Consider the following 15955-nt stretch of genomic DNA (forward strand, 5'->3'; position numbering starts at 1 on the left):
TATTCACAAAGCAACCAGTGACATACTTCCGTAATACTTAATCTTGTTTTATTTTCTTACAAGGTACACTTTATATAAGATGGTAAAGTGCGTAGATTCTCAAACCTTGGGGAGGGGGGAATCGGGAGAGTGAACAAACAATCTGTTTTTTACATTCAGATCTTAAGACAGGATTGGTGTGCTCTTCTGCATTCTGTGAGTACGGAGAGAATGGTATTGGAGAGGTGCATTGTACAGGGGATAGGAACAGTAGAACGTATGAACACAGGTTATAGGCACATTAGCCTATTCCATTCAACACTTAATTCTGCAGTCCTAGATTAGTCACACTCAATTTGAATGAGGGACAACACCTTAGTGAATCTGTTAGTTGACATGGCTGAATGGGACAGAACACATGGCAATTTGAGGGTTAACTTTTTTGTGCTACTTTCCTTAAACCATCATGCACATATTCTATGAATTACTCTTTAAATACATTTTTATTTTTTAAACAAGTACATTTCTTTCCCCACCTGGTCATTGTGTTTACCTCTGATTGTGCTGCTTTGTGGGGTGATGTCCCCATGTAAGACAAGATCTGGGTCCTTAGTAGTCTAGTCATCCCTCTTGGTAAGCTACAAAGAACCCCACTATGTATATTATACATTCAGATAAGATCAATCTATACATGTCTACAACGGGGCTGTGGGACTAGGTCATTAAAGCTGTACAACCATTCACTCATCCTCAATGCTGCCATATGGCAGCGTGTCTGTCTTCATACTAAAGGCCTACAGGATTAGAGTAAAGGCTCTAATGACTGACATTGTCAATCACAGCAGTTGTAAAATGTGACACTTTTCTACACATTACTCTGACCAGGATGTGGTTGCTTTAGAGGTCACTGACTTGGGAGAAGTTTCTGGACTCCAAGGTGAGGAAGGTTGGAACAGGTGCAGCAGAGTACCCATAATGCATTGCCTGGCTGGAAAGGCTATCCCTCAGCGGGTTTGGATTGAAGCATGTTCGTTCTGGATGGGTGAGTACTTCTGCATCCTTTCCATTAGTTTATGGGGTTACAGCAATTGAAAAGTATAGAGTGATCCTCTCGGTTGCTGTTCTGACTAATAGGTCTTTCTGGGACCTTGACCCAGGTACAAGAGGAACTCTGTTAGATGGATTCTATTCTTGCCAGTAGAACATAGATGGCTACTGTGATGTGAAACTGATTGGAGAAGTGAGGACTGAACTTTCCCTGTGCTACTATCCCAGGACAGAATCCTTTACTTTCAACCACTGTTCGTATGTCAGAAGTATGTTAGGTTTTTCGATCAAAAACACTGCTCAAACTTTGATATCAAAACATATTGAGAGCATTGGTTCTTTGTACATGAAAATGGAGTAACACTATATACAGGGCTAATTCATAAGACTGTAGTTCTAGCCAGTCCCTCTTGATTCACATCGGCAGACCCACATCTATGAAGCTGGAGGAGGCCTGTTAAGCCTGCAGGCCTCCCCAGTGAGGGCTGAGCAGGGACGGTAGAGACACCCCACTACCTAATTTTATCTGATCGAGGCTGGGCCACTCTGGTCTACTTATTGCCCCCTGCTTTGTGGAGGTGGTGACATCTCACTGACTCATTTATTCTGGTCATGGTTGGGCGAGCGGGAGGGGACAATAAGTAGACAAGAACCAGCTGTTCCCTCTGACGTGAGCATGACAGACAGGAACCTTTAAATGGCTTGAGTAAACTATCTTATTTACTATTTTGGGCTACTCAGAGAGCAAGACCCCAGGTAGGTTGCCCTGAACAGGGGGAAGTAGAGACCGTTCTGAGGTCCATTCCCCCTGCTCTGCTCTAGTGATGATTGGACTGGATTGTGTTCTTCCCATTCCAGCACAGCTCTGGTGGTGGTGGAGCCAAGCCAAGTCCTCGCTTAAGATTTGTAGAATCCACTCTGGGGAGGAGAGGCAGCTTATCCAGCACTGAGTTTGCACATTTGTCTTGTGTGTGTCCATGAAGGTAGCATGGGAGTGTGTGTGTGTGCATACATGCACATACGTCTCTGGTGGCCCTCAGCTGTTAAATGCCACACCACACAGTTAGGTGCTGTCTGAGCTTGTCTCTTGGGTGTCCGTGGCGTTGGCTGTGGCATCGTTGGGCATCTGGGACTCTGGCACCTCCCCAGTCACAGCCACCCGGATCACCTTGAGCCAGCGCTGTTTCAGCTCTTCGCTTTCGGCCACGAAGCTGTGGACAGACTTGGACTGGGACAGACGAAAGCTGGCTGGAGGGTCGGCAGGCCGGGGGCTGTCCTCCACAGAGTAGCCCAGCAGAGGGATAGAGGACTGGGCCTTCACATCCTGAGAGAGGGGAGGAGATGTAAAAGGTAGAGATCATTTATATCTTAACTTGGGCCAGGAGTTTTCCCTGGTCAGATCAAAGAGTGAGGGGGGAAAACTCCAGGAACCATTCATAGCACCCCGTGCTTCAGTGTTAGAGCATGTTGCTGTGATTGACAGTATCCAGATGACGTGGCTGACCTGTGGGGCTCCGTAGAGGTAAAGAACCAATGCCTCCTTCTCTGGGATGACGCACCACACCTTCCCCCAGGGCTTGTTCTTCTCACAGTGCTGCAGGAAGCCACAAATGATACTGCTCCCAGAAAACTGAGCCGCCTCGATCTGGGGACAGAGGAGTGCAGTTTAGACACAGAAGATATGGGGTGGCAGGTAGCCTAGTGGTTAGAGCATTGGACTAGTAACCGAAAGGTTGCAAGATCAAATCCCCGAGCTGACAAGGTACAAAACTGTTGTTCTGCCCCTGAACAAGGCAGTTAACCCATTGTTCCTAGGCTGTCATTGAAAGTAAGAATTTGTTCTTAACTGACTTGCGTAGTTAAATAAAGATAAAATATGCAGGTGAATGCGTTTCTCTTTTCCACTTACCTCCAGAATGCCCTTCTTCTTGCCCTCGGCCTTCTCCTCTCCAGTCAGGATGGAGTAGCAGTCCTTACACACCTTGTTAATCTTGTTGCTGTCGTATTCCAGGGCCACTTTATTGTCTGAGCACTTCCAACACACAACCTGATACAGGGACAGAAGACGCATCAGTCTAATCCGGAATGAACGACAGTGTAAACTAGCCAAACAGCCAGCCGTCAAATGGGTTGAGTATAGCATTTAGTATAAGCACGTTATAATGGGTGCTGAGGGAGAGAGAGAAGGGGGTCAAACGGACACTCCTCACTCACATATCCGCAGGCGCGACAGTGGTGTCTCCGTCGTGTCAACGCATTGAAGGGCTCTTCACACTTCATACACATTGTCACCTCCTTGTCCCGAATCCAGCGAGGAGCACGTTTCCCCAGCTCTGCCGTCTAGATTACAATACATACAAACACATGTAGCTCAGACACGAAGGTCATTGGTACAGATACAGTACACAGGACCTAGTGATAGGAGTCAGAGGTCATGTTCATTGTGGTGGCACTCACTGACACTTCCTCCACGTCTTTGGAGGCGGACTTGAACGTCTCGTTCTTCTGATGGAAGATCTCAATGGTTTCCTGGAAAGCCTGCAGGCCACACATACAGAGACAGGTCAGTAACACACACCCAAATATACTGAACATACAGAAAATATAACTATAAGAGTGTAAACCAATAAGAATGTGATTATGTACCTTTATCCAGTTGTCCTTGTCTTGTTCGGAGCTGAAAAATACAATGAAAAACAACAACAGTAGTAGTGAGATATTTTGTCAGTTGTGGGATTGTGGTGTAACTTATGTCGTGAGCTGAGCTGTGGTTTGGGGTAACCACAATGACTCCAATCTATAGAATGTTATGTTACACTACTGTTTATCATGAGCTGTAGTAGTGCACTTATCATACACTAAGCCCCCATAGGGTTTGCATAGAATTTGGGTGGTACAGTTATCCATATTGTTAGCAGTAGGCCGTGGGACTGTAGTATACAGTTAACAGCTATTTTGAGAATCATGGCTGTAAAGAGTTTTCATTCAAATGGCCATAGGGTGGAGTAACACTTATCTTGAGAACAATAGTAGTTATCCATTAATGGCTCTGTAGGGTGTATTAAGGGTGGATTGAGATCTTGCCTGGCTTGCAGCTCCAGAGTCCTCTCCTTGCCAGACACCTGGAAGGTGTGAGGGTAGTCTTCGTTGATGGTCTCCAGCACCTTCATGCCCTCGATGCCGATGCGGGTGCGCACTGTGTACTTGGCCCCTCCCAGGCTGAATTTGGGCACGCAGTACAACAGCATGTTGTTGAACTGAGGGGGGACACAAAGAAACATCTGTGATTAATGCTTGTTTTGCTAATATATTGCCTATATTGATTACGGATACAGTGAAATGTGTGAGTTTTTCACCAGGAAGAGGTATCTCTCCATAGCCGAGGTGTTCCTGGCAGCCAGCTTCAGGATGTGTCCCTCCTTGATGAACTCATTGGAGGCATTGACGATGTCCTCCTCCTCCCCCAGCATCTCATAGATCTCCAGCAGCTTCTTCAGATTCTCCTGAGAAGGGAAGGGGTTCAAAATGCTTGGTTGGGTTCAAGCACTAGCCAAAAAAAGTGTCTCAGAGTAGGAGTGTTGATCTAGTATCAGGTCCCCCCCCCGTCCATGTAGTCATATTCATTAAAATTTTAAAGGAAAAACTGATCCCAGATCAGCACTCTGACAAGCTTTTTGAATACGGGTCCTGATTTTATTTCAGATTATAAGAGTGGTGTGCTATCAGTGGGATTGTACTTACAGATTTTCGAATGGCACTGTTGGAGTGTGTGGCTGCCATGGCGATGATGTCCAATGACTCTGAGAAACAAGGGATGATTCATTTTGACCTTTCTAATAAAAAATGTTCTACAATTGTGAACAACAGATTTGTTCAGTTTTCAGTGTAAGGCAAATGTTTTCACTGGGCATTGGACGATTCAAATATCTTCAATTTTTAATGTGAAGTAAATTATACATGATTATAATGACAAGAAGTCTGTCGAAATGAGTTACATGCAATTCTGCTCTACTGTGTTCTATTATAAATAGTAAAAGCACTCCTGTGAATTTCCAGTGTTGTACTCACTCTCTGCATCTCGGCGGTCGGGGTCGTCCTGAGGCAGTTTCTTCAGGTAGTCTTTGAGCAGCATCTCGTAGCGGGGAACTCTCTGTACCGGCTCCAACATGTGGTGTTGGAGCGTCAGACTGCCACATGCCTCCTGGCTCTGACAAACACACAGCAAAACAGTCCATTGTCACTTGAAGGTTGAAGGCTTAAAAGTAAAGTCACACAAATTGTTTGAGGCATATCCATTCAACAGGATCAATGGACACAACAATAAATCGATTGTTCCATGACTATTTGTCGTCACAGTTTCTGTTTTATTTGATTGTTGTTTCTTTAGGTTACAGCTGGAGGGCACCCTTGTTTTCTAGTTTCCAGGTTACCCTGGTTATTACTTATTGGATTCACCTGTGTTTAGTTACCTTCTCTGTTCACCTGGTTGCCTTGTCATTTAGGTTCCTCAGTTGGCCTGTATCTGTCATTTTTGGGCTTTCTCCTAGTAAACCAAATGAGAGTCCTCGGCTCGCAGCAAATATGTATATCCACAGGTAAATGATTATGGTGCTATAGTTCAAAACTCAGACCATGTTGTTGTGTCTTTGGCATCATTAATGGTGAAGACTTACTTACAGAGAATTGATTTGATAAAATATTATTATGTGATTAAACTAATCATTTACATTTAATTAACTAGGAAGTCGGGGCACCACGGAAAATCTTCAGATTACAAAATTATAATTTTCCAAATATAACTCTTCAGATATTTTAATATCTGATCAACTAGTCTTCAATTAATTATTCTTTACCTTACGCCAGTCTCTGTTCAAACGTCGTAGAATTCTAGGTTATCTGCACAAACCCAGCCTAAACCATGAATCGTCCATACACCAATTGGCTTAATCATGTATTTACTAACTAACTAAATAATCACAGAAATGCATAAACAATGATAGGGATGATCTCCTAGTGGGCTAAACCAATATGACGGTTTGGTATACAAAGGGAAGGGGGTGTGGACTGAGAGAGCGGGAAAGACAAAATGGATCACTACACACAGTGGATAATTATATTAATTGAAATGCTAATCCTTTGCACATTAACACTCGCTCATTCTGGAATAATTGCAATTAATATAGTTACGCCCATATGTCCTTGTCTTCTCTGTTGGAATCGTCGGACAGTCTGCGGGAGAGTCAGTTCATTAGAGTCTCTGGTTACTCATGGTGGTTGCTCTATCGGCGGCTCCTGATAGTGTCTGTTGTAATGGATACGTTGGCGGTTGTCGGTATTCGCATCCCAGGATTACATAATTTGTAGCTGCAGACTAATAATTAGTATCTAAGATTTGCTCTTATTCTGTAGGGATCGATAGTCTCAGAGTTGAACCATTTCCAGCTGTGTAGCTTCATGTGGTATAGTTTTCTAGTTTTGGTAATCAAACCTGTGCCACCTCAGCTTACACCGAGGTATGCGTGGTCTTAACTATTCCCAATCACAGCTCACGCTGTGGGTTTGCTTAGTCTGAATATTTTTTTTGGGGGGATTTTAGGAGGGGCTTTTATTTGTAACAGTTAGAAGAGGGCAGTTCCATAACACCAGATCATGTCTGTGCTCACGGGGGCGTGGCCGCTGACAACTTAAACTTTACTGGCAATACAATTATCTCAAAATTAAAGGCTAACATCACATTACATCATTTCATAAATAGTTTCATCTTTACTCATTCATTTTATACAAGAATTAGATGCAAACTAGAGGTCGACCGATTATGATTTTTCAACGCCGATACCGATTGGAGGACCAAAAAAAGCAGATACCGATTAAATCGGACAATTTTTATATATATATATATATATATTTTAATAAATAGGCCGATTAATCGTTATCTGCTATATATATATATATATATATATATATATATATATATATGTGTGTGTAATAATGACAATTACAACAATACTGAACTTTTACTTTTAGCTTAATATAATACATAAATAAAATCTATTTAGTCTCAAATAAATAATGAAACATGCTCAATTTGGTTTAAATAATGCAACAACAGAGTGCTGGAGAAGTAAAAGTGCAATAGGTGCCATGTAAAAAAGCTAACGTTTAAATTCCTTGCTCAGAACATGAGAAGTTTAGGTTGTAGTTTTTGGATATATGACGCATCAACTATTTCTCTCTATACCATTTGTATTTCATATACCTTTGTCTATTGGATGTTCTTATAGACACTTTAGTATTGCCATCCTAATCTCGGGAGTTGATAGGCTTGAAGTCATAAACAGTGCTGTGAAGCAAGCATTGCTAAGAGCTGCTGGCAAATGCAGTAAAGTTTGAATGAATGTTTACGAGCCTGCTGCTGCCTACCACCGCTCAGTCAGACTACTCTATCAAATCATAGACGTAATTATAATAAACACAGAAATACAAACCGTTGGTCATTAATATGGTCAAATCCGGAAACTATAATTTCGAAAACAAAATGTTTATTCTTTTAGTGAAATACGGAACCGTTACGTATTTTATCATATGGGCAGAAACCCTAAGTCTAACAAAATATGCAGGTTTAAAAATATATACTTCTGTGTATTGATTTAAAGAAAGGCATTGCTGCTTATGGTTAGGTACAGTCGTGCAACGATTGTGCTTTTTTCACGAATGCGCTTTTGTTAAATCATCCCCCGTTTGGCGAAGAAGGCTGTGATTCGATGATAAATTAACAGGCACCGCATTGATTATATGCAACGCAGGGCAAGGTAGTTAACCCAGTAATATCATCAACCATGTGTAGTTAACTAGTGATTATGTGAAGATTGATTGTTTTTTCTAAGATAAGTTTAATGCGAGCTAGCAACTTACCTTGGCTCCTTGCTGCATTCGCGTAACAGGTGGTCAGCCTGCAACGCAGTTTCCTCGTGGAATGCAATGTAATCAGTCATGATCAGCGTCCAAAAATGACGATTACCGATTGTTATGAAAACTTGAAATCGGCCCTAATTAATCGGCCCTATTAAATTAATCGGCCATGCTGATTAATCGGTCGACCTCTAATGCAAACACCATAATTGAGAAATGTACACATTCAGAGATATAGTTATGTGTTTCCTGTCCTTCGTGAGGTCACCAAATGAAACACACTCAACATAACTGTCCCTTAAGTGTCCATGGACCCTTCCCACATTCTCACAAGTGGACATTAGCTTAATTTTTCCCATTTCGGGGATTTAGGAGTCCGGACACTTGAAATCCTTTGTTCACTCTGTGGTCTCTCGCTCTCTGCATGAAAAGGGGAGAGCGTCTCCGCCAGGAATTTACAACCTGAGATAACAGAACCTGGGTGTAGGAGAGAGTGAGAGAGGGGGAAGCCACAATCTACACCCAGAAAGGGCCATGTCATGACAATGTAATTCCTATACAACTCATTTGTTAATCCACAACTGCAGACCTGTGCACTTCTGAATTAGGCCAGTGTTTAGAATCTACGCTAGTACCTGTATGTCCTGGATGATGGCTTTGAACTGTGGCGAGCGGTCCGTCCACTGTTTCAGCAGCTCCATGGCATTGTCAAAGTTCTTCACATACTCAGCGTACATCTTCAGGAAGGGAGTGAGATTCTGCAGGATGTCTCCTAAGCGAGGGGTAGACTCCCTGTAGGGAGGGAGGGAGAGGTGCCAGTTAGATAGGAACCATAAGGTAACCATCTCTCAGCCCTGGAACTCCAACTAGAGACCCACTGGGCACAAAGTGGTTGAATGAACGCTGCTTCAATGTAATTTGTCAACATATTGCGACGTGGAATTTACTTGGAAAATATATTGGATTTGAAAAAGGTCAGTCAGTGTAAACCGTTGTTTAGAGGGTGAACCAAATTTCAACATAGACAAAGCTTGTGTAAAATATATTGAATATGAAGATCTGACATTGTTTTAAAGATACAAAGTTATATCCACTATCAGAAAAAAATAACAATAGGGTGGACAGTTCCTCCTACTGGAGAATTGATCTATCTACAGCTAACCCATTGCTCTCCCATCCAGGGTTTTAACCAAGCCCAGCCCTGTTGAGCTATGATATGTCACTGACTATTACCAATGTCCTATCTTGAGAATTATTGTTGAGAGATCTCCACTTTAAAATGAAATACAGTAGGTTAAAGATGCAATATGCAGAAATCGCTCAGCCATTTCCTGTTTACTAAAACTGTCGTAACCGGCCGCGACCGGGAGGTCCACAATTGGCCTAGCTTCGTCCGGGTTAGGGAGGGTTTGGCCGGTAAGGAAATCCTCATCTCATCGCGCACAAGCGACCCCTGTGGCGGGCCGGGCGCAGTGCGCGCTAACCAAGGTTGGCTGTGCCAGGTGCACGGTGTTTCCTCCAACACATTGGTGCGGCTGGCTTCCGGGTTGGATGGCGGTGTTAAGAAGCAGTGCAGCTTGGTTGGGTTGTGTATCGGAAGACACATGACTTTCAACCTTCGTCTCTCCCAAGCCCGTACGGGAGTTGTAGCGATGAGACAAGATAGTAGCTACTAAAACAATTGGATACCACAAAATTGGGGAGAAAAAGTGGTAAGATTCACACAAAAAAAGCAAGTATAGTGTATATAATCATTATACCATCTAAACCGCTGTGAAATATATTTCCCATAACCAAAAAAGATTGTATTTTCAGCTGTTTGAAGCACAGGAAATTGCATCAATCATACTTTAACAGGTGTCAAACACTAAGAATTCATCTGGTCTTCAATGGGAATGACAGATCTATAAAATGTTTGTTTTTTTTTTTTTTTTTTTTTAAAAAGGTCTATCCATCACTTTTGGAATGTGATGCTTTCTGACTATCTAGCTTGTGAAAAGACTAGAAATCTAGGTCCATTAGCACTTCGATAGTTTCCATTTGGATTTAGGCATTACAATTTAGATAATTTTCCCACAAAAATATATAAATTAAATGAAACGTGATCATACTTTATCAATCATTATATCATCAATGATACTATTCAGGCCTATATATAGTATCTGCACAGCTATTGCTTCAATTCAACCCAGAATTCAACTAAAAATAGACAATAAAATAGGCCTAGGGTTTCAACGCTGGTTGATTTTAAATGTAATGATGATGATACAGTGCCTTACGAAAGTAATTCGGCCCCTTGAACTTTGCGAACTTTTGCCACATTTCAGGCTTCAAACATAGATATAAAACTGTATTTTTTTGTGAAGAATCAACAACAAGTGGGACACAATCATGAAGTGGAACGACATTTATTGGATATTTCAAACTTTTTTAACAAATCAAAAATTGAAAAATTGGGCGTGCAAAATTATTCAGCCCCCTTAAGTTAATACTTGTAGCGCCACCTTTTGCTGCGATTACAGCTGTAAGTCGCTTGGGGTATGTCTCTATCAGTTTTGCACATCGAGAGACTGAAATTTTTTCCCATTCCTCCTTGCAAAACAGCTCGAGCTCAGTGAGGTTGGATGGAGAGCATTTGTGAACAGCAGTTTTCAGTTCTTTCCACAGATTCTCGATTGGATTCAGGTCTGGACTTTGACTTGGCCATTCTAACACCTGGATATGTTTATTTTTGAACCATTCCATTGTAGATTTTGCTTTATGTTTTGGATCATTGTCTTGTTGGAAGACAAATCTCCGTCCCAGTCTCAGGTCTTTTGCAGACTCCATCATGTTTTCTTCCAGAATGGTCCTGTATTTGGCTCCATCCATCTTCCCATTAATTTTAACCATCTTCCCTGTCCCTGCTGAAGAAAAGCAGGCCAAAACCATGATGCTGCCACCACCATGTTTGACAGTGGGGATGGTGTGTTCATTGTGATGTGTTGCTTTTACGCCAAACATAACGTTTTGTTGCCAAAAAGTTCAATTTTGGTTTCATCTGACCAGAGCACCTTCTTCCACATGTTTGGTGTGTTTCCCAGGTGGCTTGTGGCAAACTTTAAACGACACTTGTTATGGATATCTTTAAGAAATGGCTTTCTTCTTGCCACTTCCATAAAGGCCAGATTTGTGCAATATACGACTGATTGTTGTCCTATGGACATAGTCTCCCACCTCAGCTGTAGATCTCTGCAGTTCATCCAGAGTGATCATGGGCCTCTTGGCTGCATCTCTGATCAGTCTTCTCCTTGTATGAGCTGAAAGTTTAGAGGGACGGCCAGGTCTTGGTAGATTTGCAGTGGTCTGATACTCCTTCCATTTCAATATTATCACTTGCACAGTGCTCCTTGGGATGGTTAAAGCTTGGGAAATCTTTTTGTATCCAAATCCGGCTTTAAACTTCTTCACAACAGTATCTCGGACCTGCCTGGTGTGTTCCTTGTTCTTCATGATGCTCTCTGCACTTTTAACGGACCTCTGAGACTATCACAGTGCAGGTGCATTTATATGGAGACTTGATTACACACAGGTGGATTGTATTTATTATCATTAGTCATTTAGGTCAACATTGGATCATTCAGAGATCCTCACTGAACTTCTTGAGAGTTTGCTGCACTGAAAGTAAAGGGGCTGAATAATTTTGCACGCCCAATTTTTCAGTTTTTGATTTGTTAAAAAAGTTCCAATAAATGTCATTCCACTTCATGATTGTGTCCCACTTGTTGTTGATTCTTCACAAAAAAATACAGTTTTATATCTTTTGTTTGAAGCCTGAAATGTGGCAAAAGGTCGCAAAGTTCAAGGGGGCCGAATACTTTCGCAAGGCACTGTATTTAGTGGTATTGAATTGTGTTTAATTCTCAGTGCAACCAAATATTAACATTTAAAGGAGATTTATCTTCTGCTTGGTTAGTTCAATCTGTGCCACTGACTTAGTCTGGCTTCTAATTTAAGTTTGTCTACAAAATAATAATAATTAACAATTGAAGTTAAAGAATAGGACTAAATCAAATCAAACATTATTTAAAGTGCATTAACATTTTATTAGATTTAGTCATTCTTTCATTTATATTTTTGGTGGAGATAGAGGTGAATGCAACACATCAATGATTCATTTGTAGACACATTCTTATATGAAATAAATGCATGTTCATGAGAGCATGCATGTCTACACAGGTCTGTGGAGATCTTCACAATTGCTGTAATAATCTGTGCAGAATCTCAAAAGGCATTTATCTCTTGCACCATGTACTTTGTAATCTCAACTGCGATCCAGGTCATTTGGTTCTGCTATTAGAAGAAGCAGATTCATCTGTTGTATAAATAAACTAAATATATGACATTGTATTCCCATTTGAACTTTGCCGTGCTTTTAAATGGTTGAACGCGCAGTGATAGACATTTGGTTGACAACTAAACCAAAAATCAGACATTGTTCTTCCATTGGAATTTGGTTGTGCTTTTAGATGGTTGAAAGCATAGTGATAACACATAAGAAATGCAACCATCCTTCGGCTGTCTTTTTGAATGGGTGAATATATGTTGTAATCTCATTGATCAACGTCTCAACCAAATATTACTCAATTATTCACGTTGAAATTATGTGGTGGGTTAAGTGGGGATTGACTCATTTGGGGCTCTATTCAATCAGATCCGCTTTAGCCGACATTCGCATAGCGGTTGTTTTGGCGGTATCAGAGGTGGAACTGTGTTAGAGCTGTGAAATCCACAAGTGGCTCCCGGCATTATACCTAAAGCGGACATTGCCATTGGCTGCATGTAGCACAGAAATCACATGCAGCCTGGTTTACAGGTTTGAACACTAGAATGTGAGATGTAATCTACACCTCCATTAGGATGATAGAAAGTCACATGGCTTTGTTGAATTATTTTTTTCAATTTGAGCGTAATTACTTCTATATAGGACTACACTTTCTATCACTTTCTTCTCCGCGAGTGGGGCGGGTGTGTCTTCGTAAACAATGATCGCAAGAGCAGCTGCTCACCGATTTGAGGGCTCCAACGCAGTTCCACCTCCGACCGCCAAAACATCCACTATGCAGGTGTCTGCTATCGCTTGATCTGATTGAATCTAGGCTTTGATCACAGTTCAACCGGGACATTCCAAACGACAGACTGCAACTTTACTATTTGATGATAAATGGTGTTCTTACTTCATCTAGATTACACAAATACTGTAACTGTGTCTGAGTGAGTCTGATTCTGAATGAGTCAGAAGTGGGATTTAGCTATTGCATTTTATTGTATTCTCAAAAGGCGAGATCTGTGAGTTTGTACACTGAATCTGTGGCCACTGGCCAGTCATGTGAAGCTCACCATTCTCCCATGCGTTTCTCCAGGTCAGGCAGGAGGAACTGGTTGTGGAAGGTGTTGATGGAGGAGATGTTGGAGAAGATGTTCTTCACCACGTCCACTGGGAATGTGCCCTTTAGAGCTTCCTCCGTCAGCTTGGCACAGAACACCTGCATGGTGGCACAACAACATGGCCAGGTGAGTTAAACCACACTGAATCGATCATAATAATGAACACGGCTTTCTTTTCATTCTGAGGTAGACCTAGGCCAGTGTTCAGTAGGACACACCGTATCAACACATTCTGTTATTGGACAAGTTTAGGTAATACCTCCCTGTTTCTCACAGTTACAAAACGTTTTCTACCTACCAGTTGTGTAAAGTACTTCAGTAAAAATACAAGTACGAGTTAAGTATTTCTTGGGGGTATCTGTACTTTACTTCCCTATTTACACTACTGTTCAAAAGTTTGGAGTCACTTAGAAATGTCCCTGTTTTTGAAAGAAAAGCACATTTTTGTCCATTAAAATAACATCAAATTGATCAGAAATACAGTGTAGACATTGTTAATGTTGTAAATTGTAGCTGGAAACTGCAGATTTTTTATGGAATATCTACATAGGCATACAGAGGCCCATTATCAGCAAGGCCAGCATCCCAGACTCGCCTCTTCACTGTTGATGTTGAGACTGGTGTTTTGCGGGTGCTATTTAATGAAGCTGCCAGTTGAGGACTTGTGAGGCGTCTGTTTCTCAAACTAGACACTAATGTACTTGTCCTCTTGCTCAGTTGTGCACCGGGGCCTCCCACTCCTTTTTCTATTCTGGTTTGAGCCAGTTTGCACTGTTCTGTGAAGGGAGTAGTACACAGCATTGTACAAGATCTTCCATTTCTTGGCAATTTCTCGCATGGAATAGCCTTCATTTCTCAGAACAAGAATAAACTGCTGAGTTTCAGAAGAAATGTATTTGTTTCTGGCCATTTTGAGCCTGTAATTGAACCCACAAATGCTGATGCTCCAGATACTCAACTAGTCTAAAGAAGGCCAGTTTTATTGCTTCTTTATTCAGAACAACAGTTTTCAACTGTGCTAACATCATTTCAAAATGGTTTTCTAATGCTCAATTAGCCTTTTAAAATGATAAACTTGGATTAGCTAACAAAACGTGCCATTGGAACATAGGATTGATGGTTGCTGATAATAGGCCTCTACGCCCATGTAGACATTCCATAAAAAAAAAAAACATCTGCCGTTTTCAACTACAATAGTCATTTACAACATTAATGTCTACTCTGCATTTCTGATCAATTTGATGTTATTTTAATGGACAAAAAAGTGCTTTTCTTTCAAAAACAAGGAAATGTCTAAGTGACCCCAAACATTTGAACTGTAGTGTATATGTTTGACAACTTTTACTTCACTACATTCCTAAAGAAAATAATTTACTTTCTTTCTACTCCATACATTATCTCTGAAACCCAAAAGTACTTGTTACATTTAAAATGCTTAGCAGGACAGGAAAATGGTCTAATTCACACACTTATCAAGAGAACATTCCTGGTCATCCCTACTGCCTCTGATCTGGTGGACTCACTAAAGACATGCTTTGTTTGTAAATGAGTGTTGGAGCGTGCCCCTGGCTATCTGTAAATAAGAACATGGTGCCATCTGGTTTTCTTAATATAAGGAATTTGACAATGATTTAAACTCTACTTAAGTATATTTAAAACCAAATACTTTTATACTTTTACTCAAGTAGGATTTCACTGGGTGACTTTCATTTTCTTTACTTCTACTCAAGTATGACAATTGGGTACTTTTTCCACCACTGCTACATACTGAACAGGACCCTAAAGTGACAGGACCCTGGACTGACAGCTGAACACACTCACCTGGTCCAGCAAGTTGAGCCGCGTGACGTAGGCCCTCTCTGTCTTCAGGAGCTCAGTAGCGATCTTGTACAGCTTTTGTTCATTGGTCTCCTGAAACACAGAAGAGTGAGCTGTGGCTGTGGGATGATTTGGGGAAATGCATACAGTATGTACATAGATGATGTTCCTATAACTAGAGGAGATCTTAAGGGCCTCTCGCCAAAGAATAATGGACAAAGACAGTTCAAAGACAGGTTAGACATTTGGGAGTATAGTGAAGAAGAAGTTGAACTCTGATGTCATGCCCACAGTGTAATTCAGCTTTCCCTCCCACATTGTCCTCATGTGCTTGATTCCCATGCTGCGCTAGGTTCCCGTCAGGGCTGTGACAGTCATGGAATTTTGGATGATGGTAAATGGCCAGCCAAATAACCGCAGCCTCTGCCTACTGCCTTAGAAATAGAACAGGCTGCCCCATTCTGAAAAGATTTGGCATTGGTCCCCAGATCCTCAAATGTTCTACAGCTGCACCATCGAAAGCATCCTGACCGGTTGTATCACCGCCTGGTATGGCAACTGCTCGGCATCCGACCGTAAGGCACTATAGAGGGTAGTGCGTATGGCCCAGTAAGTCACTGGGGCCAAGCTTCCTGCAATCCAGGACCTATATATTAGCCGGTGTTGGAAGAAGGCCCCCCCCCCCCAAAAAAAATCACCCAAGTCATAGGCAAGCGGTACCGGAGAGCTAAGTCTAGGTCCAAAAGGCTCCTTAACAGCTTCCACCCTCAAGCTA

General features: G+C 41.7%; 1 protein-coding gene across 7 annotated transcripts in view; it reads right to left on the minus strand.

Moving 5' to 3' along the window:
• Nucleotides 1-31: 31 nt before the first annotated feature.
• fgd4a (FYVE, RhoGEF and PH domain containing 4a) overlaps nucleotides 32-15955 on the minus strand; it is a 106585-nt gene continuing 90661 nt past the window's right edge. For all 7 annotated transcript variants that reach the window (XM_064951514.1, XM_064951512.1, XM_064951516.1 and 4 more), the window contains 13 exons: nucleotides 15184-15273; nucleotides 13315-13460; nucleotides 8571-8727; nucleotides 5095-5233; nucleotides 4768-4826; nucleotides 4383-4529; nucleotides 4111-4283; nucleotides 3673-3703; nucleotides 3484-3564; nucleotides 3241-3366; nucleotides 2936-3073; nucleotides 2531-2671; nucleotides 32-2350 (listed from right to left, as the gene is read on the minus strand). In XM_064951514.1, coding sequence (XP_064807586.1) covers nucleotides 2090-2350; nucleotides 2531-2671; nucleotides 2936-3073; nucleotides 3241-3366; nucleotides 3484-3564; nucleotides 3673-3703; nucleotides 4111-4283; nucleotides 4383-4529; nucleotides 4768-4826; nucleotides 5095-5233; nucleotides 8571-8727; nucleotides 13315-13460; nucleotides 15184-15273 — 1689 coding nt within the window. In that variant the 3' untranslated portion in view covers nucleotides 32-2089. The remainder of the gene's footprint in view (nucleotides 2351-2530; nucleotides 2672-2935; nucleotides 3074-3240; nucleotides 3367-3483; nucleotides 3565-3672; nucleotides 3704-4110; nucleotides 4284-4382; nucleotides 4530-4767; nucleotides 4827-5094; nucleotides 5234-8570; nucleotides 8728-13314; nucleotides 13461-15183; nucleotides 15274-15955) is intronic.

Source organism: Oncorhynchus masou, chromosome 31 (assembly GCF_036934945.1).
Source record: "Oncorhynchus masou masou isolate Uvic2021 chromosome 31, UVic_Omas_1.1, whole genome shotgun sequence".
Lineage (NCBI taxonomy): Eukaryota > Metazoa > Chordata > Actinopteri > Salmoniformes > Salmonidae > Oncorhynchus > Oncorhynchus masou.